Here is a 23559-nt window from a genome sequence, read left to right as displayed (position 1 = left end):
GTGGGCTGGATTTGGGCCGGCACAAAGTTGCTATCTGTGGAGTGTCATTTGGAACTCATTTATAGACTTATTTTTATAAAAATATATGTTGATAATAATTAAACACTTTAGTGTCCTCCAAAGGCACCCCCCCCCCCCAACAAGTGTGGTCTTGTCCAATGAACATCGACCTTTGCTCATTTAATATACTAATAGTGTTCTTATAAAAATTGACAAAATTAACTTTTAGCATAAATATACAGTTCTCCCAAAATATTTATGATTCATCCTTTTCTACACTTATTTCAAATCACGAATGGCTAAAACAAAATGTCTATTTTAAAATTTTCTGAACACTCCAGAAACGTCATTGAAATATTACTCTGACGTCAGAAAGATGTTTTTGCAATTGATCCTCTTTCTGGAGCCAAGTCCCCCCCACTTTTTTTTCACAAGCTCAAGGAAAATCAAATTTTTCATAATCAATGAATTTAACTAATGTATCCCACATTTTTCTATCATGATTTTTTTCTGTCTCCATATGGGCTTATTTGGTGACATTTAAATTGCACCACTATAAGTCTATACTTCCCTCTAGTGGACAATATTGCTAACTTTTTTGTTTTACTCAAAGTAGTAGTTCATGTAGATGGATGTGGATGGATGCACTTTCTTCAGCTCATACTTGTTGATCCCGTTCACTGCCATTATAAAGCTCGGATGCGTCAGGATATTTATTAATATTTCTCCGATTGTATTCATCAGAAAGAAGAAAGTCATATACACATAGGATGGCTTGAGGGTGAGTAAATTTTGGATTTTCATTTGAAAGTGAACTAATCCTTCAGTGGATAAACTTTGAAATGGAAACCAAGTAATTATAACCACATAATCAAATAATAATATGGTAAATTTTACAATTTAACAATGTCTACGCTCTTTTCACACAGAGAACACCACAGTGGTAATAACTACTTTATTTATGTTTCTTAGCCTATATTGGCTCATATATCCACCAGAAGAGACAACTCTGTCCATTCATCAACTTTTTCTCTGATGTATTTAAACAAAACTCCTAATATTCACTGTAGAGAAATATTTAAAGTACAATATAGCATAACATCTTGAAACAAGGAAGTTGTACTAGAAAATAAATAGCTACTTCAAAAAGTAAACTGTGAAGGAACAAGAGAAGGTTTGGCATGGACCAGTCAATAAAAATCTCCACTATGTATATACGATCCTGTTGAGGCCCATGAGAAGGTTTACATTAAGGCAAACAATCAGTACACAGGCATGTATTAAACTCTCTAATGCGCGCACACACACACACACACACACACACACACAAAATTGTATTAACACATTCACACATGCAACAAACACCCTTTATACAGCCAATTGATTGGGGCTCAACATGAACAACCTAGCATGGCAAACAGTATACCTATTGCTTCATCAAACATTTCCAGCTGTGTCAGCGACAAAATGAGGTCACAGAAAACAAAAACACGGAACGTGGATGAAAAAACAGGTCTGAGTTTGATTTCCTTTTCACTTAAATAGGGTGACCCAGAGGCCAATGACAAGGCTGAGAATAGCAAAAGGCATACGCTATAACAGGAATAATAGTGTTTGCCCTTCATATTCCCTTCGTCACAGTCATTCATGGTTGATGGCGTGCTCTGTTGATGAATGAGGTCCTCACTGTAACTTCAGTGTCTCAGATGAGTTCATGGAATAAGAAAAGGCCTTGAGTTTTAAAGGGCTTCTCATTGGTACTGTCTATAGTCTCCAAATGATGAAGCAGGCATAGGAGCAGGCTCTTCTGCAAACTGTGGGCCTGTAAGAAAAAGATTATGTTGGATGTTTTTGTTTTATATATTGCTTTTTAATTTTTGCCTTTTAAAAAGTTTTATTCAGTTTTAAAGGATGACTTGCCACACTTACCAGTTGGGAATTGCGCTGAGGCGAACCTTGTGAGCAGGATTCCTGCACCTTCTATTAACGCAAGCAGGATACCTCCCATTGCAGCAGAGCCAAACATGGCTACTGGTCCATCTGCGAAGAGACAAAAAAAAAATAATTAAATCATTTAAAAAATAAATAATTAATTACAGGTGCAGTGTGTAAATTTTAGCGGCATCTAGCGGTGTAGTAGCGAATTGCAACTATTGGCTCAGGTCACGCTCACCCCTCCCTTTCGAAGCACATACAGAAGCTACGGTGGCCGACACAGGACAAAGATGTCAGCAGAGAATATCCAATCAAGTAAACGAGCTCAGTAGAGCAGTTTGTCCATTTAGGGCTACTGTAGAAACATGGCGGCGCAAAATGGCGAATTCGATGTAAGGGGACCCGCAGTGTATGTAGATAAAAATGGTTCATTCTAAGGTAATAAAAACGGTTCATTATGTAAGGTCTTTATACACCATTGAAAACATAGTTATGTATATTATAATGCATTTCTATCAATAGATCCTCCTAAATTTTACACACTGGGCCTTTAATAGAAGAATATTAAAAGAATGCACTTTAAATATTTATAAACTGGTAAGGAATTAGAACTTGCATATGCGACCACATCATTATCCACTGAGATTTGACTCACTTCTTGCTGCTAAAATGGCTCCTGTCATGGCACCACTTGTGATTGAGTTCCAGGGGTCTTCTTTCCCCCTCACCTTCACCAGCCCACAATCAATCATGGAGAAGAGGCCACCCCACACAGCAAAGCTTCCTAATGATGAACAAACATTGGCATTTTGTAATATCTTTCCAATAAATAAATTATAAACCAATGACATACACACATGCATATCAAATAAAATATACACAAATTGCTTCATTTAAACACACACAAAGAAAATCAGCTATTATGATTAATGATTTCTGGAGGATCATGTGACACCAAAGGCAGGAGTAATGGGAGCTGAAAATGAAAATAAAATTGTTTGTAATAACATATTACTATTTTACTGTATTTTTGATCAAATAAATGCAGCATTGCTGAACACTTCTGCCAAAAACATTAAAAAATCTTAACCCCACACTTTTGAACTGTAGTGTATCACTCTGCATACACGTGACAAAAAACCTTTGAACCATTGAACATTACCTCCTAGTTGTGGAGCTCTGGTCCTTATGGCTGTCAAACTACCCCTCATTCTGTGATTCATTCCCTAAAAAGATGAAAAACAAAAACAACAATGACATCTTAACATCAAGCCCCAAAGTACTAGTGGCATTTAACTTTAAGAAAAACAACATTGCTTTATCAGCAGCACAGAGAATTACTCACAGAGGGAGAGTTTCTAAAGCCTTTGACGGCCTGAAAGATCCCTCCACCAATGGCCCCCATGGTGAAGGCGCCCCCACAGTCATCCACTATCCTCCAGGGGCTGAGAAACAACAGTAAGAGTTCATGATCATGAGAACACCATTAGTACATAAACTTAATCTCTGCTACTAATAACTCTTGCAAAAAAAAATGTATTCTGATAAACATGTTTTGAAAAATGGTTATAACCACCTCTAAAATGACCTTTATTCACTTTTGGGTTACACTTTGTTTTAAGGTGCCCTTGTTACAGAGTATTTATACAAAGTACTGAGTAATATTAATTAATTAACAATATGTAATTAGTTACTGTACAATCAGAGTTTGGTTTGTAATTATGCATAATGTACTGTTAATACTATAGTTAGTAACAGGGACACTGTAAAATAAAGTGTTGACCAATTTTTGTTAGTTGAAATCCTACTCGAGGAAGTATCAATAATGTCGCCGATATAGGAAACAAGTAGGCTATGTTATATAAATGAAACATTTCTCTAGTCCTTATGCTTTCACGTCGTATTGCTAGCCAGGTGATCTACAGATAAACATATGTTAATAGAAATATAATATATTATGTTAAGTATTGTAATAGACTAACATTTTAAACAAAATATATTTCTATTAAACATTTAAAAAAAATCACCGGCATAACAAGGTCAGGTCATGCGCGGGACTGACAGCAAGAAGCCTTCACTGAAGGACATCGTGTTCACTAACATCCATCAAACCGACCATATCACGATAATTCGAGCGTCAAACAGCCTGACAATTACTCAAGCCGTATAAATAATAAAGAATATTTTAACAGTTATAATACCACAAAAATAAATGCTCGAAATGTATAAAACAATTAGTTGTTTGAACTGTCGGCTCACCAAGGCTCCCTCGCGTACTCCTCCATTTTGTTCTTTTCCTTTTCCCACTGACGTAATAAGACACGTGCTGCTGCAGGGAGTGACGTAAGGTTATTCGCGTGCTTCTTTTGCTGTCTTTTTCTTTGTGATCGTTGTATGGAGGCCCCTCTAGTGGCTGTATTTCACACCAACTACCAACCATTTTCACTGCGATAATATACAGAGGTCCCCAAAATGTGTAAAATCTCGTCCACCACGGACAGTAATGGATTATAGTTTACAAGGCACCATTTGTTGCCCCCACACATTGTATTTACTAGAGACTAAACAAAACAGACAATTGTAGGCTATCTTGGAATAGTGCTTTTAAATTTGTCTAACTCTAATTTTGACTTATAGGCCTTGCCTAAATTATATTTTATGCCAGAATTATGCCTGAAAAACTTTATCTCGCAATACCTACTTTATATTTTGAAATTAAAGTTGTCAAGTGGCTAATAAAACTGAATGATAGCTTGTCCTTTATGGTAGAGCCTCTTTGTTGCGCCCAGAGGAGATGCGGCCTTATTAAAAATTAGTTGATGGCTCTGCGTTAAAACATAACTCAAGAATCTCTCTCTCCTTCATGTCGCCTCTAAGTTATTGCTCTGAGTCCGACATGCGGTTGGCTGTGTTTCCATTATTAGGAATGGGAAAGGAATGAGATGAAGACTGAGCCTGCATTGAGAAATTACCAAATATAGACATTTCAGCAATCCTGAGGTTAGTCAGGGGCAATCAAAATATAAACTAGCATGCTTCGATTCCAATCAACGTTCAGACTCCAGTTTCAGAAGACCATTTCTGAAGTGCTCTGAAAAAGATGAACAACAGACCTTTGAGTGATTACCTCTGGCTCCAGTGGTGCTTCCTGTATATCCTATCAGTAATCTATGCATTGCAATAAGTTCCTGCTACTTATCTGAAGATCAATATTTTGTAAGAAAAGACTTTTAAGCTTGTAACCGGTGACCAGGTTGAATGTAATTTGTAATGTTACATCACAAGTGGTGTGTTCTGTTATTTCTCATGTTGTTGTCCTACATAGCATTCTTTATTCTAGTGACCAAATGAGCTAAGTAGAATTACGTGGCATTAGCAACAATGCATTAGATCACTGGTTTATCCACGCCCAAGGAACTCATTGTAGCTCTGGAAGCGTGCTACAGCCCTTTATTAGGATCTTTGTGATCATGTGAAGAGCTATTCACTAACACTGGAATCATTCATTCTATCTATGGTTCTGAACTGGACTCTAAAGCTTTTATAGCATTTTAATATCCTCATAAAAAGACTCAGATGGTTAGACTGGAGTAAATGAAAAAGAAAGTTAGTACTGCATAATGTTTACATTGAATTGCAAGCATTATGTGACTCTGCAATAATGTTGTATGGATAGTTCATCCAAAAAGACCCTGTCAATTACTCATCATCATGTCCTTTAAAAACTTTTTTGTGTGGAGTATCCCTTTAAGGAGTTTGTATTGACCAGACCAGTGCTGTTATTAACTAAAACTATTAATAATTGTTCTCAGTAATTGAAATAAAGCTGAAAAAATGCATTAAAAGTTTAAACTTAAAAATAAGTTGCAGTTAATAAATAAGTATTAAAATAAAATCACATGACTCTGGGTGTTTTTGTTGGACCAATCATGACTTTATCAGGCACATTTCTCCAAAAACAATTTAAATTTTCTACATAACACAAATGGAATTACTGGATTGTCACAGCTGAAACCTGATATAAGAATCATGAATTCATGTTCAATACTGCTTATTTTCAATGAGCATAAAATTTTGCTGTAACTTTCTCTAGGTGTGCTTTTGAAGAGAATGCTTCCATTCCCAAAATAAAAACTCTACATTTTTTTTTAATGTTGTTTGATAAATTACAGATGGTTGGTAAAAAAAATACACTTGACAGTGATTAAAATTTATATATACTCAATGGATTACATAAGTTTAAAGGAAATATCAGATCAAAATAAATATGTTTTGTAGTTTGTATGTTTATGCAGCCATATTCACATAGATCTGATTATCCATCCCTTTCTCCTAAATGCTGTAATCCTGTTCTCATTCACATTCACTCATTCAAAATATATGGTATTGAAGAATCTGTAGTACCATGGAAACAATACCTTTATTTATTTGTTTTTTTTAATATATATTAGAATCCCACCTTTAATCCCTGATCAGCAAGAGCTTTTACTATAGAGATTCCCGAACCCAAAATACCAGGATAAAATCCAGGTGACTGTTTTTATTCTTACATAGCTCAGTTCAGTCAGCTGTAAGAAGATCCAATTCTACTGCAGAAACAAACATCTACTCAACATCCACATACATACTGTACCAAACACACACTAGTAAATCTATCATATGAAATGATTCATGAAATTTAGTGCAAATGACAAGCTAGGCATCAACTCTGCAGTTCCATAGGTCATCGAAGCCTCTAAGCACCCATGACTGCACCACACTTCTCTTTCTTTCTATCGTCCAGTGTATTTTGTACAAAGACTTCTGGGCAGAAGCTGTGCAATCAATGGAATATCACCGTCTATACAAGCCTATACCAATCTTCCATACTGTAGGGCAGCAGAAAAGACTCTGTATGGAAGATTCTGAGTGTTGATCTTCTCAAGGTCTGTGAGATGTCTGTCCTTTCATTCCTGTCTTTTTTCTTCATTCATGTTTATCTCTCTGCACTGCTGGCTTACTGCAAGAGCTTTGGTAATTCAACCTGTGAAAAACAATTCATTTTGAGTTCAAATTCTCTCAGGGAAAACAGGAAAAGCTCTAAATATGAGACCCTGTTGAAAAAAACAGCATATGCTGGTTAGGTATGTTTTGAAGCATGGCAGCATGGTTTATGCTGGTTCTTAGATGGTCATGAGATGGTTTAAACTGGTTCTTAGTTGGTTATTAGCTGGTCCTGAGCTGGAGCTAGTTGCTTAGGACCAGCACTTGACCATCTTAAACCAGCTCATGACCAGCTAAGGACCAACTAAGAACCAGCTTAAACCAGTTTAAACCAGCTGTCATGGTTCAAAACATACCTAACCAACATATGCTGTTTTTTTCAACAGGGTAGGCCTATATGCTTTATTAATGTCAATAATTTTTTATTAATTATGTCATACCTTTTTGAGCTGTTTGATATTGCTGCCCCTAATGGAAGCAAGAAGTTGGTCCCTTGTATTTTGAGCTCCTCCTCTTCCTCCACTCCTATCGTCAAGCTTCCTCTGTGACACGGGCGTCAGGGAGTTCTTCAGGAATTCTCCATCTAGCATTGGAGGTGGAGGTGGTGGTGGTCCTCCAGGCGGAGGTGGTGGCGGAGGTGGTCCACCACCAAGCCCACTAACCCTCTTCTTATGGGTCAACTTGGGCGACGGGGCGGGTGACGGTATGGGAGAAGGTATAGGAGAAGGCCTGGGCGAGCCTCTTGGGGAGCCTTTACCAAAGCCGGGTTTTGGAACTTCTAATGAGTCTTTCTTGTCTCCAGCACCTTGGGCTTGAGCCTGCTTCTGTTCCTGCAGCCGCTTTTGTCGCTGACGGTCCATATTGCGACTAAGAATATTGGTCATGGTCATACGAGGACCAGCTAACTCAAAGTGGTAGCCCAGTTTCAGAAGAGTTGTGTTTTCTTTTAAGATTTTGGTCATCTCCATCTCAGACTTTCCTCCGATGATGTGTCGCTGGTTGTGGAAGCGTAGCTCAGTGAGTGTGGAGTTGTGTTGGAGGGCATGGATCAGGGCCATGATGCCTTTGCTAGTAAGAAGATTGGAATCCAAATTGATACTAGTGACGCTTTTGTTATTGCGTAAGGTCTCGGCAATAGCATAAGCCACATGGTCATCGGCGCGGCAGTTAGCCAAAGAAAACGCTTTGATGTGTGTGTTGTTTTTCAAGGCCTCGGCGAACTGAATAAGCGTTTTGGTTTTTATGACCTCAGAATTGTTCACATTGAGATCAGTCATGCCCGGATCGTTGCGACGAACTCTCTCAAGATCTTCATCAAACATGCTGGCTGACTCGTCCTCCTCTTCCTCCTCTTTGGTCTTATTTTTTGAAATGGTGTCTGAGACACAGTTTCCAATGTTCTCTTCCTTGATGGGTTCATGAATTTCATTTACGATTTCATTTTGGTTCTGAACATCCCCTCTTCCCTTATCGCTCGTTTTTGCATTATATTCCTGCGGCTTCTTCACATTTTCAGGAACTGTTTCAGGTTCTTTCTCTTTATTTTCAGCAAGTCCCCTCAATTCCAATGTGGGGCCCTCTTTCGTCTTTTCACTTGACCTTCTTATTTGTTTTTCATCCTGGTCCTTCTTCTCTTCTTTCGTCTTGTCTTCTAGAACCTGATTTTGCTTTTCCTCTAACTTCGACGTATAGCCTTTTGTCTTATTCTCCTCTCTCTTTCTAATCTCTTCCTTTCTCTCCCTTTCCTTCTCCTCTTTTTCCTTTATCCTAGAAATCATCTCCTTTGCTCTACTTTCCCCAGATTCCCTTTTCCGATTGTCTTCCTTTCTATTTTTCTCTTTACCATCCTCCTTTTTCTCCTGAAGCTTAGAAATTAATTCTTTGGTTTTGCTGCTGCTACTTTCTCTCATCTCTCTTCTATCTTTGAGTTTACTTCCATCATTTTGTTCTTTCACCCCTACTTTTCTCTCACTCTCCTCGTCCTTCTTGGAAAGGGCAGATGGGCCAGATTTGTCATCGTTGGTGCCCTCTGTGACTCTGCGTGTCCTGTCTTCCATTCTACCATCACGTTTAGGGAAGGAAGAGGTGGAGGGGGTCCTCTGAAGTCCTCCGTCTCTGCTGTCAGACGTGGAGGTATTCTTCTCTTGGCTCAGGCCCATCTTACGCAGGTACTCTTGCTTCCGGCTCTCCTTCTTCGGCTCTCCCTGAGGATCAAACATATATGAATTATGGACAAATTATGGTGACATATACAATAAATGTAATATTTTTTTGTTTTTTTTGGGGAGCTGACTGGAGGAGATACATGTGGCTTAGGCCTACATATCAACAAGAAAATGTTCAAATGAATCCACTGCTTTGACAGATGGGGTTATATAAAAGCTGTTGTGCATGCACATTGGATTGGATGTTTACACTATGCACAGTTGGTTGTTTCATAGTGAAGATGTAAACTTGCACAGTGGCTAAGTGTTTGATTTGTGAGCCAGACTGTTTTGAACTGGAAAGCTCCAGCCTTGGCAGACTTATCCTTAAAAGGCAGGGAGCAAAGGAGCAATCAACCAAGGAACTTCAACCGAGCCAACATTTCAAGAGACTTTAGCATCTAAAGAGACTCAATTGGGTATATCCTTTAGATACATTTCTCCTTTTTATATTGTGTCTTTAAATTGACAAATCATTAAAAAAGTAAACATTTACAAAGCAATCACTTAATTTACAGTTAAAGTAGTCTAATTTGTAAAAGTTGCACAAAATAACGTGACTTTCACTATGAATATACAAGAGTCATAAAATGATACAAATACAGTAGCTACATCTACAACCTACACAAAACATCTGTCAAGCCACATTATAGCCTATTTTTAATGAATTTTTCTGCCATGTCTTTCAAGGTCCTACGATAAGCATGTTAGTTCAATCTCCAAAATTCAAATGTTCACAGACAAACTAGGTAGTGAATATTTTACCTCTGTTGACAGGTTTCTCTGGAAGCGGGATTTGAAATCATCGGTCTGGCTGCTCGACTGCGATTCCTTTTTAACTGGCGCGGTTGGTTTTAAATCCGTTTGGTCCACAACGATTATTTCACTCGGATCTGGATCGGGAACAACCGATACCTCTTTCTGCAGCTCCTCCATTTCTTCGGGTGACAGGTTTGACAGCAAACTGTCGAGGTCCGGGTCCTCGCTCACCTGTCGCCCGGTTTTAGTGAGTCCCCTCACCTTCCTCCGGGACATAGTTGCGTTCAATAATGACACAAACTTGTGTAGAATTTGCTTAAAATATCTGTGTATTTTTCAGTTATTTTACCTTTTGAAATAGAGCTGTCAAGATTAGAAAGTGAAGACGAAAAACTAGGAAAATAGTCAAATTTAAGCCTTTCTGGATGTGAAAGAAACGCAAGGAGCAGCGCGAGACGCGATGGACTGTCAGCACAAGTTTGTAGTGCTTGGACATTCCTTGAAATCCATCGAGCACATGCCCATATTTAGATGGGGGTACATATTCCTTTAAAGGCAATTGGGAAGGATATGGTTTACTAAAACTCAAAAGCATCCCAGATACATACTGTTACTTCCTGGTAGGAAATCAGGATTCCTGGAGTACTGACAATATTTTTCCAGTGATGTTAAAGAATGTTATAGAATTGGATACTATAATAGTCTGATGTGCTATTCCAGGAATCAGTTTAATTTGGTTCAATAGAATATAGGCTATTCAATGACAAAAATACTCAGGATACAAGTAGATCTAAAAGCACAAACATAACCATCATATACAGATGAGAACAGAACAAAGACTTACTGAAAATAGCCTCAATATATACTAACTCGAGAAACCGGTGCAGTGCATTAAACAATGAATAACCATGATGGAAACAAATGCAAACGAAGGAAACACTGAAAAACCAACTCAAACTAATACTCAAATTCAAAACGTGATCAAATGTGACAAAAGTATTATATGACTGTCAAAATTTAAATTATTGTAATTCTTCAATGGCATTTTAGCTAACAGTAATTGTTTTTAACAAAGCACTACTTATTTTGTGATAGAGCCTATAGATATATTTGTGATATTACAAATGTGTGATTTGTAAAAATGTCAAAATAAATAATGACAATAGTCCAGTTTATTTTTGTCGATGCACTGCCCAATCTGGTTACCCATTGATTTCAGGTACAGCATTAAAGGAGACAGCAAAGTCAAGTCTGTTTTTATTGTAAAAAAAGAGAAGAAAACAAAAGAAAGAATTATGCAATACTCCTTGTCCAGTCTGTTCAATTAGACCTCTCTTATAGGATGATTAGTGCAAGTTCAAACACTAGTTGCCTATTAATTGCCACCCCCCAATTTAAAATAGTACCTGTTAATATTACACATTGTAAAAATTTCTCTTTATAGTTCCTTTTCTTATTTGTACTTCACATTCCAGAGTGACAAATACAGTAGCATATGCTGTATATAGCAAAAACAACACTGTTAAATATACATTATTTCAAATAACTAACACGTTATTTAAACAGTGGACAAAGCATCAAAACGAATCTTACAGATGTGAGATGAGGAGGTAGCAGAAATCATTTAAACATCTCAAATGTACCTGACAATTGACAACTGATTCTTTTAATGAGATGTATAATTCTTTTCATTTACATTCTAATCTACCCTTGAAAACTAACTTACGATGAAGTAATTAAGGCAGAGATGTCCACTCGTGCTTATATAAATGGGGAAAATCACTCAATATGGCTGCAACGGAAGTCCGACCTTAAGGTGCAGTTGCATTAGCGAAATTTCACATGCAAAAAAATTCCATTATCTATTGTTAATAATGTAGCGAAGTATGAAGCACAGCTCAAACAAAAGTCACTTTCAAACATTGACTGTTGGTCAAAGTGGCACAACGTGAACGCAAAATTCATATTCATGGGGATTCCCATTAAATGACTTGATTTCTCATGCGAAAATTCGCAGAACAATGGTAAATTTGACCACACCTTTACAGTTAAAAAGTCAATGGGAATTTTTTTTAATGTATAACTTTTTAATAACTTTCTATGAAAGTAATTTTGACAAACAGATTTCAGTATTTCCCTATTCAAGTAAAGAGGAGCTGTATATGGCTGGAAATAGCTGCATGTTGGCGTTACAAAAATGACTGAGTGAACGGACTTGCCTAAAGGGACTTAAATTTGCCTCGCTGTGAGGATGTAACAAAACAACATAAATTAATGTGAAATGTTTTATAGATCAAAAACCTTTTTGAAACAAATAAAATCGGACATCTAACTAAATGCAAACATCCTTGACAGCTGGCCTAGGAAGCAAGAGATACAATAAAAGACATGCAATTCTAAGGGCTGTTAACATTACAGCTCAACCTCAAGCCTGATCTAACAACAGATAACGAACTGCAAATGCACAGAATTTAGTTTTGGTTGCTTGTGAGGATGCCATGAAACATGAAATTCTTTCTTAATGTAAGTTCTTTCTTATTTACATACTGCATGGTAACTGTCTATAAGACATGAAAAGCGCACTGCATGATTTGGTGTTAATGATGCATATGACATACTCAGATTAGCGGTAAAATAAATACAATTTGAACAAACAAGCAGGGAGAGACAGCTAAGCATGTCTATTGCAGAGTAAAGTGCAAATGTCACACGCTGCTTCGTATTTGGCTGAACAGAGAATGATATCCTGGATACTGTCAGCCAGTCTCTTCTGCAGGACAGCCATATTTAATGGTCCATTTTAGAGAGTTTGAACAAAATATAATGGCAAATTTAAAGCAGTCTTTAGGTCTGTGAGTTGCTGGATTTAAGTGGGAAGAGTCTTGCTGATTAGTGAAACGTGAAAGCTGTACATCAAACAAGAAAACACTCCGACGCATGAGGCGATTCCGAAGTCAGTTCATGCTTCACTCCACAAACTAATCGAGAAATAAATAACATAAATCTTCTTTTTTTTTAACCGCTTCTCATACAAGGGATTCCAAACAATCATGGGCCCTCTTCATCACCCATTGTATGGGTTATCTTCTTCTCACTGAGGGACTCCAGCTCTTTCAGTGCCCTGGGTATTGGGGAGGGGAGTACGGCGGAGGAGCTGAAAACACAACAACATCAACAGTTCAGAGAAAAGTATTCTGATTCGTTGTGCTATTATATGCAAATGTGGTGTTTTTATTTCCACTGTAAACTTTAAAAAATAAAGGTTCTTTATTGGCAATGATGTTTCCATGAAGAACCTTTAAAGGGTTAGTTCACCCAAAAATGAAATTTCTGTCATTAATTACTCACCCTCATGTCGTTCCACACCCGCAAGATCTTTGTTCATTTTTGGAACACAAATTATTCACAAAGATATTTTTGATGATATCCGAGAAGTACATGACTCGTCCATAGACAGCAATTTAATCACCACTTTCAAGGTCCAGAAAGGTACTAAAGACATTGCTAAAACAATTGACGTGACCTTAATTTTATGAAGCGACGAGAATACTTTTTGTGCACAGAAACAAAACAAGAAAAATGACTTTATTCAACAATCTCTTCTCTTCCCTGTCATTATCCTTACGCAGTAAGCACAGTGAAGGCTTCTGTGTTTACATCTGAATGCCTGCTCAATATTGGCCAAAGCTGATCACGTGAGCAGCACGAAGCATGCGTGTGATGCTGATGCAAGAGCCGGCCAATAATGAGTCGACGTTCTGACGTAGAACCTGTAAGTGTTGGATGCAAATAGCATAGGAGAATAACACAGAAGAGAAGATATTTGTGACGAGCAGGGCGGGCGAGAGCCGTGAGGGAACGGCGCAGTCGCAGTCGATAATGAGCATCACCTGCGAGGCGCACCGGCCTCGAGTCTCTCATGGAGGAGCTCCGGAGGCATAAAAGGAGGAGCGACGACAGTGAAGGACGAGAGAGGACCAGGCCTGGATATTATTTTATGTTTTATTATGTTTGTTGCATTACTTTCGTTTTGTATTTTTTTATTTTGGTATTAAAGTTTTGTTGAATGTTCGCCGGTTCCCGCCTCCTTCTTCCCGTACATACGAACTGTGTTACATTGGTACCGAAACCCGGGAGGAAGGAGGGACATGCTGTCGGAGAGCCCTCGCTGCTGAGGGGGATCGCGGTGCTGCGGAGTTCGGGCAGCGCGGGAGTATGAAGACCGCGAGAGGCTGCCCGAGGCGGTGGTGCTGGAGCATAGTGAGGTGGGACGAAGAGCTCGGTGCTGTGCCCCTGGGACAAGGTGGGGTGGCTGACGTCCAAGAGGGAGCGGAGGAGTCGCCGCCGTTCGCCGTGGGCCGGAGCCTGCTGCCGTCCGCCATGAAGGGGAGGAGCAGGGAACGGGGGAGGAGCTGCCGGCTGCCCTCAGTCGGAGGAGCCATCGTCGGCCGCCAGGGGGCGGAGGAGGATCGAGCAGTCCACGGAGCGTCCAGTACCATCGCATGGCACCGCGAGGAAGAGCCTCCCGGCTGGCTGAGAACCGAGCGGCAGTGTGTCTGGGAACCGGACCAAAAAATTTTTTTCCTTTCTCTTTTTCCTCTCTCCCCTCTCTCGTCCTGTCACTCCCCTTGCTTCCGTCTCCTTTCTCTCGTCTCGTCTGTCCTTACCCCCAGGTGCTGCGGCCACCGAGACAGGCCCCGGGGGGAGTAGAGCAAAGTCTCGGGAGTACCCCCTGGCCTGCGAGGGGCAATGGGGGTATGTGACGAGCAGGGCGGGCGAGAGCCGTGAGGGCACGGCGCGAGGCCGGTGACGCAAGTGATAATGAGCATCACCTGCGAGGCGCGCCAGCCTCGAGTCTCTCACGGAGGAGCTCCGGGAGCATAAAAGGAGGAGCGAGGACAGTGAAGGACGAGAGAGGACCAGGCCTGGATATTATTTTATGTTTTATTATGTTTGTGTGGCCGGCAGACGTCCGCGAGGGTCTGCCGGCATTACTTTCGTTTTGTATTTTTTTATTTTGGTATTAAAGTTTTGTTGAATGTTCGCCGGTTCCCGCCTCCTTCTTCCCGTACATATGAACTGTGTTACAATTAGGGCTGGGCGATATATCGCATGCGATTTTCACGCACATTTCGTCAGTAAAGCCGGTTCCCTGATTACCGCTAAATCGCCATCACCTGCTTTCAAATGGAGCGGCATTTAATAGACAGAGCCGTAGTTCACTGACAAGCCACGCAATATCGCGTTCATTATCGAAGGCGATTCATCTGCGATATGAACGCGATATTGCGTGGCTTGTACAATATTGTTATAGCCCTAGTTACAATATTGTTTAATAAAGTCATAATTTTTGTTTACTATTCTAACCACTTCATAAAATTAAGGTTGAACCACTACAGTCATGTAGACTGTTTTAACGATGTCTTTAGTACCTTTCTGGACCTTGAAAGTGGTGATTATATTGCTGTCTATGGACGAGTCATATACCTCTCGGATTTCATCAAAAATATCTTAATTTCCGAAGATGAATGAAGGTCTTACGGGAGTGGAACGACATGAGGGTGAGTAATTAATGACAGAATTTTCATTTTTGGGTGAACTAACCAATTAACATCCATTGAACATTCCTGGTGTATTAGAAAAGGAAAAAAAAAAATATGACAAGTATGATTATTCTTATTATGGTTATTTCTATATTTATATACAAATCCTTTCAGAGATATTATTCTGATCTTTTTGTTTTATCTTTTAATATCATGTATTTATAGTTTATAGGACGTATATTCAATCATATCCTTATAGTTTATAGGATTTATATTCAGACCAGACCAAGCCTGTGGTTCACCATACATGTTTAAAGTTTGTTTTATCCTTCCCAAAAGGGCTGAGACATGTTCTTTCTCATTTCCTGAATGACATCAAATTTAGCATGAGTTTGTTATCTTACTTGGAATTAAAGGTACATAAAGGATATATTTGCATAAGGAGTAGACTTGTTGAAAATGCTTATTCGACTACAGCTTGGAATAAATTTGGAATGGAAATGGAAGTTGCGATAGTTTTTCCCCTATTGTGAAGTATATCCATGCGTAAGGGATTCTTAAATAAGAAAAAAAGTAGGGTGGGACTTGATTTTGTCCTTCAGGTATTGATTGGATCATTTTATGCATGGATAAATCATTTATAATAAATACTTTCAGCTTTGATTTCATGGTGACTTTAAGAGCGTAGTATGCGATTTCTGACAGGCTATGTGAATACCTGCTTGACTGTATCCTGCATCAGGAGGATTAGGAGGATAAGGACCCTGGGGCATCATTGGATACTGGTGAGGGACACCCGGATACTGCGGCACCATTGGAAATCCAGGATAATCAGGATGTCCAATGGGTTTACCATAAGCATCGTACATATGCTCCACAGGATAGCTGGCCATTGGAATGTGCTGGGCTGAAATTGAGACTAATGTTAGTAAATTAGGATCTTCATTCTTCATAAGAATCAGTTCATGCAAGCAAGCATTTTGAATATTAGCCATGGCAGATTTATTCAGGAATAATAAAGAGTATTCCAATAAGAATCCGGTGGTTAAATACATAGAATTAACAAAGAACGCAATGCAATACCACAGCGGTTCACAAACTCGGGTACGTGAGGTGAACAAAATGCTGAGTTTTGCCGTTCATTTAATTCTACCCCTCCTTAAAAATAACATTAAAACCGAGCATGTACTTCTAACAGGCAAAATGCCGTAAAAGGTCAAATACATGACATCCAATCAAATTACCTAACCTTTTGTGGTCAAAACTGACTGCATCCGCACAAGCACAGCATGCATATGATAGGTTGTGTGCAGAGTATGCTGCCCTAGCAAATCGCGCTACATTTACTGCCGTTTTCGACAATGTACCTTTGTAAAAGCTGGGATTTAGCACTTGCTAGTGTGGAGAACGAATATAGACAGTGTTTTTAACTCTCTTCGATACAAAAACATGCTCGTCTAAGTTCTTGTTTATAATTTTGATAATGTATTATATGATTAAGAATGCAATTTTTCCAAAATATCCACGATTGCAAACGTGACATTGATTTTATACAACAGTTCAACAAACAAAATGTAATATTAAGTGACATACATTTTAAATGCAGTATTATGAGTGTTGTTTGCTCTATTTTTCGATGATCAATGAGATTTGCTATATAGTATGTATAGCCCTACGTTAGTACACTGTGTATATGCGGATAAAGTTATATCCAACTTTTAACATATCACTGGGTGATAACATAGTTGTTACAATTGCTGGTTAGGAGCATAAACACGCACGACGAGGAGTATAGAAGTATAACTTTGTTTAATAAATCCACAAGGAGAGTAATCCATAAACAGGTACAACGAGGAGACAACCAAACACCACATGAACGATACCGGACCACACATGACTGAAAACACAGGGCTTATATACATGGGATAACAAGGTGGGTGATGGAACACAGTTGGTGGTGATAATGAGGTGATCAGTAACTAAGGGAACAGACTAGTGGCGGGAAATAGTACAACACAAGTCCAGAAACAGGTCCAAAACAGAGTGCACATGTAACATATCGCCCCCTCCCGGAAAGGCGCGTCCTCGCTCTGTGGAGAGGGGAAGATGAAGATGAGATGTTGAAGATGGTGTAGGAGGCGAAGTGCCGGAGTCCAGGGTGATGCAGATGATGAAGAAATCCAGGGAGGTGTAGATGGTGGTGAAGACCAGGGAGGTGCCTTGAACAGAAGAAGACGTATACCCATCCAGGCCACAGCCAAGACTGCGCCCCATGGCGCCGTCGCAGGCGGGAGGAGCCATGGTGATGTAGTTATAGACGCCACCATGGGGATGACCGGAAGCGACGATGACATCAGAGTTGGAGCCCACCGTGCAGCCGGAGCGCCGAAGACTCGAAGGGACCCCGATGACCTGGGCGACCGCAACGGAGCCGCAACGACGACCCCCCCGAGGTGGAAGCAGGTATCCAGAGGGCAGAGGTGGAGCTGGAGCAACCGAGGGCGGAGCTAGCCGCAGCCGAAGGGGTGGAGGGCCATAGAGCAGCAGATGGCCCGTAAGTCCGCAGCGGAGGCATGGCGATGTCCGACCCAGGCGGAGCCGACGTGCAGAGGGAACCCAGCGAGGTCGAATGCCTGATGGTACCAGCTGACAACAAGGGTGGAAGGAGCGTAGGTGTAGGAGCCAGGTCGACAGGTAGAGGGGGAGTGGAGAGCTCTGAGGCTGGAGGCGGAACCCCAGGCTCCTCATGCCCAGGAGGAGGTGGCTTCCAGCAGTCCCGAAGTGGATCCCCACCACTGAGAGGAGATGGAGGAGAAACTGAAGGGCTGATGGGAGACAGCTAGCCTGGGTGCCAGCCCGAACCCCGCCCACAACATTTTTTGAACGGGAAGTTCGGTCTGGACTCGATCCATTGTGGAGTAATTATGCTCGGCTCCCAGAAGGCCGAGCCAATCAAATTGCCAGGGCGGGCTTTAATCGATGATGGACAGGCTATCTGCGGTTACGTAACCAACCACGTCATCAAAGAGCGCTTGGGGAGTTTGATTGACAAGCGATCTAACCAATCAGAACGCTGCATCCGCCATTTTGTCCGACAAAGCAGTCAGTATTTAGTATGACCACTTCAGGCTAGGAGACAGCGATGACTGGGTGACAGGCGTGGCTTGGGACAGAAGAGAGGTTTGGAGAGTGCAGCAAAATCCTTCAGCAGATGAAGGAGTATCAACATGATTTTGGAGAGGTGGTGGGAGAGATTCCACTAGAATTCCCTCGGCGACGGATGGTACAGCCGGCTCGCACAAGTGGTCAGTCGCGCGTTGCTCAGGCTCCGTGGTGATGTTCTGCTCGGTCGCTCCCGCTGGCGCTGGCTTAAACATCGCGGCGAAGTCCTTATCACGGTCTGCGGTGGGCTCATGCTGCCGATCCTCGCAGTCAGGGTGTTGATGGCTGGGCACTGGAGTAGGAGTGGGACTGGCGTCGTAGTCGCAGAAATCCACGGTCATCGAAGATCCACATGATGCCAGCACCCACTCCACGTAATCAGGGAAGCTCCCTCGAGGCCCTTCCCCAGACAGCTGCGCTTTCTTCGCGGTGTTGAGGCTGGCATACAGGAAGTTGCAAAGGCTGCTGTCCGGGAAATGTGTAGCTGGTGCTAGGAACAAAAAATCCTCCAAATGTGCCTCGAGGGAGCGGTCCTTCTGCTCAAGGCAGATTAACAGAAATGCGGGTGTGTACATTGTGACGGGGAAAAAAGTGAAACACGAAAAACACTGACACGGAAAACAACAAAACACGGCGCAATCTGTAGAACTGTTTTGGTCCGGTATTCTGTTACAATTGCTGGTTAGGAGCATAAACACGCACGACGAGGAGTATAGAAGTATAACTTTGTTTAATAAATCCACAAGGAGAGTAATCCATAAACAGGTACAACGAGGAGACAACCAAACAACACATGAACGATACCGGACCACACATGACTGAAAACACAGGGCTTATATACATGGGATAACAAGGTGGGTGATGGAACACAGCTGGTGGTGATAATGAGGTGATCAGTAAAGCCCCGGGTATACTTCGGCCGTCCGCATTTGTGCACCGTCCGCATGACGTAATTTTCGGCTCGCGGCTGGCCGCACACCCTGGCCAAATTTCGAGACCGCGCGGACAGTCCGTGTGCAACAGCGCATGCGCAAGCAGTATAGAAGAGTCCACTAGGTGGCAATACGCACAGTATTGAGCACAGTGTTCAGCCGTCAAAGAAGAGTGTGAAAAGACCGGTTTAAAAACAACACGTTTGAAAAAAGAGAAAAACACGACAATGGACAGCGAACTTGACCAGCGTTTGTGCGAAGAGATTAGAAAGTAACCACATTTGTACAATTCATGTTTGAAAGAGTACAAAGACGTGTTTAGGGTGGTAAATTCATGGAGGGGGATAAGTAAAATATGGAAAAGGATGCACTTCTTTTCTTCTCCGATCATGCCCAGTGAATGTCACGTTGATGACACGACTCTGTGCTGCTCTCTGATGTCTGGTAGAGCATAGAAAAAAACTGTACTGCGCATGTGACGAACGCGGTCATCCGCGTGCATCCGTGGTGTAGTATACTTTGAAAGACGCGCGGACGTGACTGCGCGCGTGACGCGTCCTTGCGCGGAAAGTGAAGTATACCCGGGACTTAACTAAGGGAACAGACTAGTGGCGGAAAATAGTACAACACAAGTCCAGAAACAAGTCCAAAACAGAGTGCACATGTAACAATAGTTTACATTTTGCGAGATACATACAATGACGCAGTTGAGATTTGCTGTGTAGCATCTACCACTATACTTGAGTGTACTGTATGTATGTATCTGGGTAAGTTTGGATTTACTTATAGTAGTTACTATAGTAATAACAATGTATATAATATTTAATAATATAATAGCAACAACGCAACAACAATACATTCAGATATATGCCATATATTACATATAATAACTTCATGTGTCTCTGCAGCGAAATTTTTAAATTTATTTGTATTTTTTAATAAAGTGGTATAGGTACTTTAATAAAAATTGTATATGTACTTAAATAAAATGCCACATGTAGTAAATTCAGGATGGACTGGGAAGAGAAAGAAGTAATTGTGTTTACCTTCATAAGGAGTTCTGCCACGTTGCTGGCGGCGCTGGTAAAGGTAACAACAGGAACACATGAAGCAACAGACCATGGTTGCTATAGCAGCCACAAAGAGCAGGATCGATGAAGCAATGCCAGCTATAGTGGAAGGGCTGAGAGAGGCAGGACAGAAAACTTCACTCATGTTATCGAACATCAATTTTGAATAATCTGACTTCTCTAAGAGCAACTCGTAGAAAATAGCAATTAGCAACTTCACCATTAAGATCAGCATTTCTTTTCTAACAGTCATACTCAGCTTTCCTTAAAAACAAATAAGCTTTATTGGGTGTCCTAATGTGAGATTAATGAGCCTCTCTAGGCTCTAGTCCTTTACAGGGATCAGAGCAGGGTTCACTGGATTTTTCGCCTATATGTGAACACTCCAAATGATCTCAGACCATTTTAAAGCGAGCCAAACTCAGACCATCTTGAGAGGTTGTGCATTGTGAACACAAATTGCTCTGGGCTTGAAACATTTACAAACTTCAGTGTAGCTTGGTCATCAGATGCCTCCGCACAAATCGGCTATTCATCATAGCAGCTTCTGCGGACAGATCTCCACGAAATATTCATTCATGACATACACTTGTCTATTGTCAAACTCTGTGAGAGAGACGTGGCTGCGTGAATGCTCTTGTTTATATTTTCATGTTCAGCCCACGAGATGATATTTAATAATATTATTAAACTACTGTATGTAATACATAATGTATGGGGTGAATGAAGCTAATACTTGCTAGTTCTCATAATGCCTGATTTCACCAGTATATTTAAATTAGTACAATACTGGACTTGCACTTTTTTTAAGTATTTCGAATGAATGCAATCACTGACAGAAGCCTATTATTTTAAATTGAAAAAAGCAAAAACAATTTTACAACAATAACATAATTAAGCTGTAAACACATGATTAATAATTTAAAACATTTAAAACTTGTATAGTATGTGACATTGTACAGGCAAAGACGACAGTTCAAAATAAACATGATTTATACAGGTGGATATGTGGTTTAGTACTGCAACAAAATGTATATTTTTGTGCAAAAGATTGCTCAACCAACAATGTTCAATGTTATAAAAATCTTTGTTACAGTGAGGTCCATGCAATACAAGTGAATGGGATCGAGTTTTGGAGGCTATAGGGTCAGGTCAGCCATCAACCATTGAATTGGACTAGATCCAAAAAGCAACAGTATGAACACAAAGATGTCTGAGACACCATTACTACTTAACGCCAAGTGATCAATAATCTAAAATCGTAAAAAATGTACCTGAGATGGAACAGCATGCAGCGCTTCTGTCCCGCCTCTGTGATCATCTTGAAGCCATCCAGGCAGCAGTAACGGCGGTGACAGTTCCCACAGCAGAAGGTTATGAGTGGGCAGTCAAAGCCATTGTGCCAGGTGCCATTTTTGTCCACATACCACAAGCAGTCCTCATTTGCACTCACTGAAATAATAAAAAATAAATAAAATAATAAAAAATATTGGGAAAAAGACTCTAAAGGTGACAATGAATCCTACAAAAATTGAAGGAGATTACACTTAAAATATTGTACATATATATATATATATATTTTAAAATATTTTAAATATGAAGGAAGAAAAAAATACTATAAAAAATACTAAAGGTATATTTATCTGACAGTTATTGCAGCTACAGGTTTTATTTTACTATGCACAGGAAAAAAAAAGCTGACATGAAAAAACATACTTTAAGAACAACATAATCAGTTATTAATATTTTGTTGGTTCTCTCTTGTGTTTGTTTATATATTCTTGGTACGACAGCTTGGCCAAAAGGTATGTCCACACAATTTGGCATGTTTCAAGTTATTGCAAATAAAACAACTGACTCCGAGCACAACTATGCAATATGTTTACAAAATTTTCAACAACTTCAACAAAGGGTGAAGATCACTTTTGGCCCCACACACACACACACATATATATATATATATATATATATATATATATATATATATATATATATATATATATATATATATATATATAATTTGCATTTTATTTATTATTAATAATATATTTTGTATTAATATATATATATATATATATATATATATTTTTTTTTTTTTTTTTTTTTTAACAGAAAATGCATGTTTTTCATCTTCAGTAGCAGTATTTTAAATGTAGGTCAGTTAACCACTTGCTTCAAGGTCTCAACTTGGATTAGATTTCAGTGACTGGTTCTGCAGTGAGTGACCTACCTACACAGAATACAGAAGACAACAAATGCAGCCCCATGCGAACTTACAAATCTGAGGGTTTGAGAGCTGTTGCTATAGAAAATGACATATTCTGGTTTGTAGCCATGTTACTTATACGACTAAGTTGCATTAGATAAAAGCTATACATGACATCTAAGTAATATATAGCGTCTTGCTGACGACGATAATACCTTATAAATAAAAAAAGCATGTTTATAAGTAAATAGTTGCGGCAATGAGGCCTATGAAGAAACTACAATATCGTCTTACCCTGCCAAGCAGAGAAAATAATATAGAGGACCGGTATAATGACGGCGTAGAAGGACATCCTGCTTCCAGAACACTATCCGTTATACCAGACAAAAATGGTTACATTTGTATCCTTTGAAAAAATAAAGAACCCTTTAAATGAGAATATCTGCCACGTCTCGCAGATAGCGAAGCTCGGAATCAAGCGGCTTCGTGATCAACATGCGATCTGTGTGGAATGACACACCGCCCGTGACGCTACACGCCCGACGCCGAATCTCCAGTACCAGCCTCCTCATAGATGAAATAAATTAAAGGACGTTCATTTCCGCGGGATGAAGCGTAGTATTCCAAAAATCAAACTATGAGGGGAAGTGAAGAGAATTATTCATTAGATTACCGCGGTTGTGTGGAAAAGCTAAAGCAGCAGACGCGCGAAATTCCATGAGGGGAAAAAATGGAGCCCGTGGGCTTCTGTAGCAGTCCTGAACA

General features: G+C 40.1%; 3 protein-coding genes across 4 annotated transcripts; all 3 read right to left on the bottom strand.

Moving 5' to 3' along the window:
- Positions 1-941: 941 nt before the first annotated feature.
- timm17a (translocase of inner mitochondrial membrane 17 homolog A (yeast)) lies at positions 942-4346 on the bottom strand. Of its 2 annotated transcripts, none has more exons than XM_048172172.1 (6): positions 4195-4346; positions 3281-3380; positions 3098-3161; positions 2591-2719; positions 1930-2040; positions 942-1822 (listed from the first exon to the last, which is right to left on the bottom strand). In XM_048172172.1, the coding sequence occupies exons 1-6, from the start codon at positions 4218-4220 to the stop codon at positions 1752-1754; spliced, it is 501 nt and encodes a 166-aa protein (XP_048028129.1). In that variant the 5' UTR covers positions 4221-4346; the 3' UTR covers positions 942-1751. The 2 variants fall into 2 exon arrangements, with proteins under 2 accessions (XP_048028129.1, XP_048028130.1); XM_048172173.1 differs by lacking the exon at positions 4195-4346 and adding an exon at positions 3963-4126.
- Positions 4347-6221: 1875 nt separating this feature from the next.
- On the bottom strand, positions 6222-10986 carry lmod1b (leiomodin 1b (smooth muscle)). The gene is made up of 3 exons (XM_048172170.1): positions 9888-10986; positions 7359-9122; positions 6222-6958 (listed from the first exon to the last, which is right to left on the bottom strand). The coding sequence occupies exons 1-3, from the start codon at positions 10155-10157 to the stop codon at positions 6932-6934; spliced, it is 2061 nt and encodes a 686-aa protein (XP_048028127.1). The 5' UTR covers positions 10158-10986; the 3' UTR covers positions 6222-6931.
- A 139-nt stretch (positions 10987-11125) lies between these two features.
- shisa4 (shisa family member 4) lies at positions 11126-23555 on the bottom strand. The gene is made up of 5 exons (XM_048172171.1): positions 23089-23555; positions 21863-22040; positions 20565-20701; positions 16143-16331; positions 11126-13035 (listed from the first exon to the last, which is right to left on the bottom strand). Exons 1-5 carry the CDS (start codon positions 23144-23146, stop codon positions 12995-12997), a joined length of 603 nt encoding a protein of 200 aa, XP_048028128.1. The 5' UTR covers positions 23147-23555; the 3' UTR covers positions 11126-12994.
- Positions 23556-23559: the final 4 nt, after the last annotated feature.

The sequence above is a fragment of the Megalobrama amblycephala genome, linkage group LG21 (assembly GCF_018812025.1).
Source record: "Megalobrama amblycephala isolate DHTTF-2021 linkage group LG21, ASM1881202v1, whole genome shotgun sequence".
NCBI lineage: Eukaryota > Metazoa > Chordata > Actinopteri > Cypriniformes > Xenocyprididae > Megalobrama > Megalobrama amblycephala.
The sequence above is the reverse complement of the archived record's forward strand: the minus strand, read 5'-3'. Positions and strand labels throughout refer to the sequence as shown.

Excerpts from the sequence above, each read along its gene's own strand:
- timm17a (XM_048172172.1), bottom strand. The coding sequence starts at position 4,220 with ATGGAGGAGTACGCGAGGGAGCCTTG. Across the intron at positions 3,381-4,194 it reads GAGTACGCGAGGGAGCCTTG|CCCCTGGAGGATAGTGGATG; the intron begins GTGAGCCGACAG and ends GTTGTTTCTCAG. Across the intron at positions 2,720-3,097 it reads CAGAGCTCCACAACTAGGAG|GAAGCTTTGCTGTGTGGGGT; the intron begins GTAATGTTCAAT and ends GTTCATCATTAG.
- lmod1b (XM_048172170.1), bottom strand. The coding sequence starts at position 10,157 with ATGTCCCGGAGGAAGGTGAGGGGACTCACTAAAACCGGGCGACAGGTG. Across the intron at positions 9,123-9,887 it reads AGAGAAACCTGTCAACAGAG|GGAGAGCCGAAGAAGGAGAG; the intron begins GTAAAATATTCA and ends TTTGATCCTCAG. Across the intron at positions 6,959-7,358 it reads ATATCAAACAGCTCAAAAAG|GTTGAATTACCAAAGCTCTT; the intron begins GTATGACATAAT and ends TGTTTTTCACAG.
- shisa4 (XM_048172171.1), bottom strand. The coding sequence starts at position 23,146 with ATGTCCTTCTACGCCGTCATTATACCGGTCCTCTATATTATTTTCTCT. Across the intron at positions 20,702-21,862 it reads TGCATGCTGTTCCATCTCAG|CCCTTCCACTATAGCTGGCA; the intron begins GTACATTTTTTA and ends TGCCTCTCTCAG. Across the intron at positions 13,036-16,142 it reads TGCAGGATACAGTCAAGCAG|CTCCTCCGCCGTACTCCCCT; the intron begins GTATTCACATAG and ends TTGTGTTTTCAG.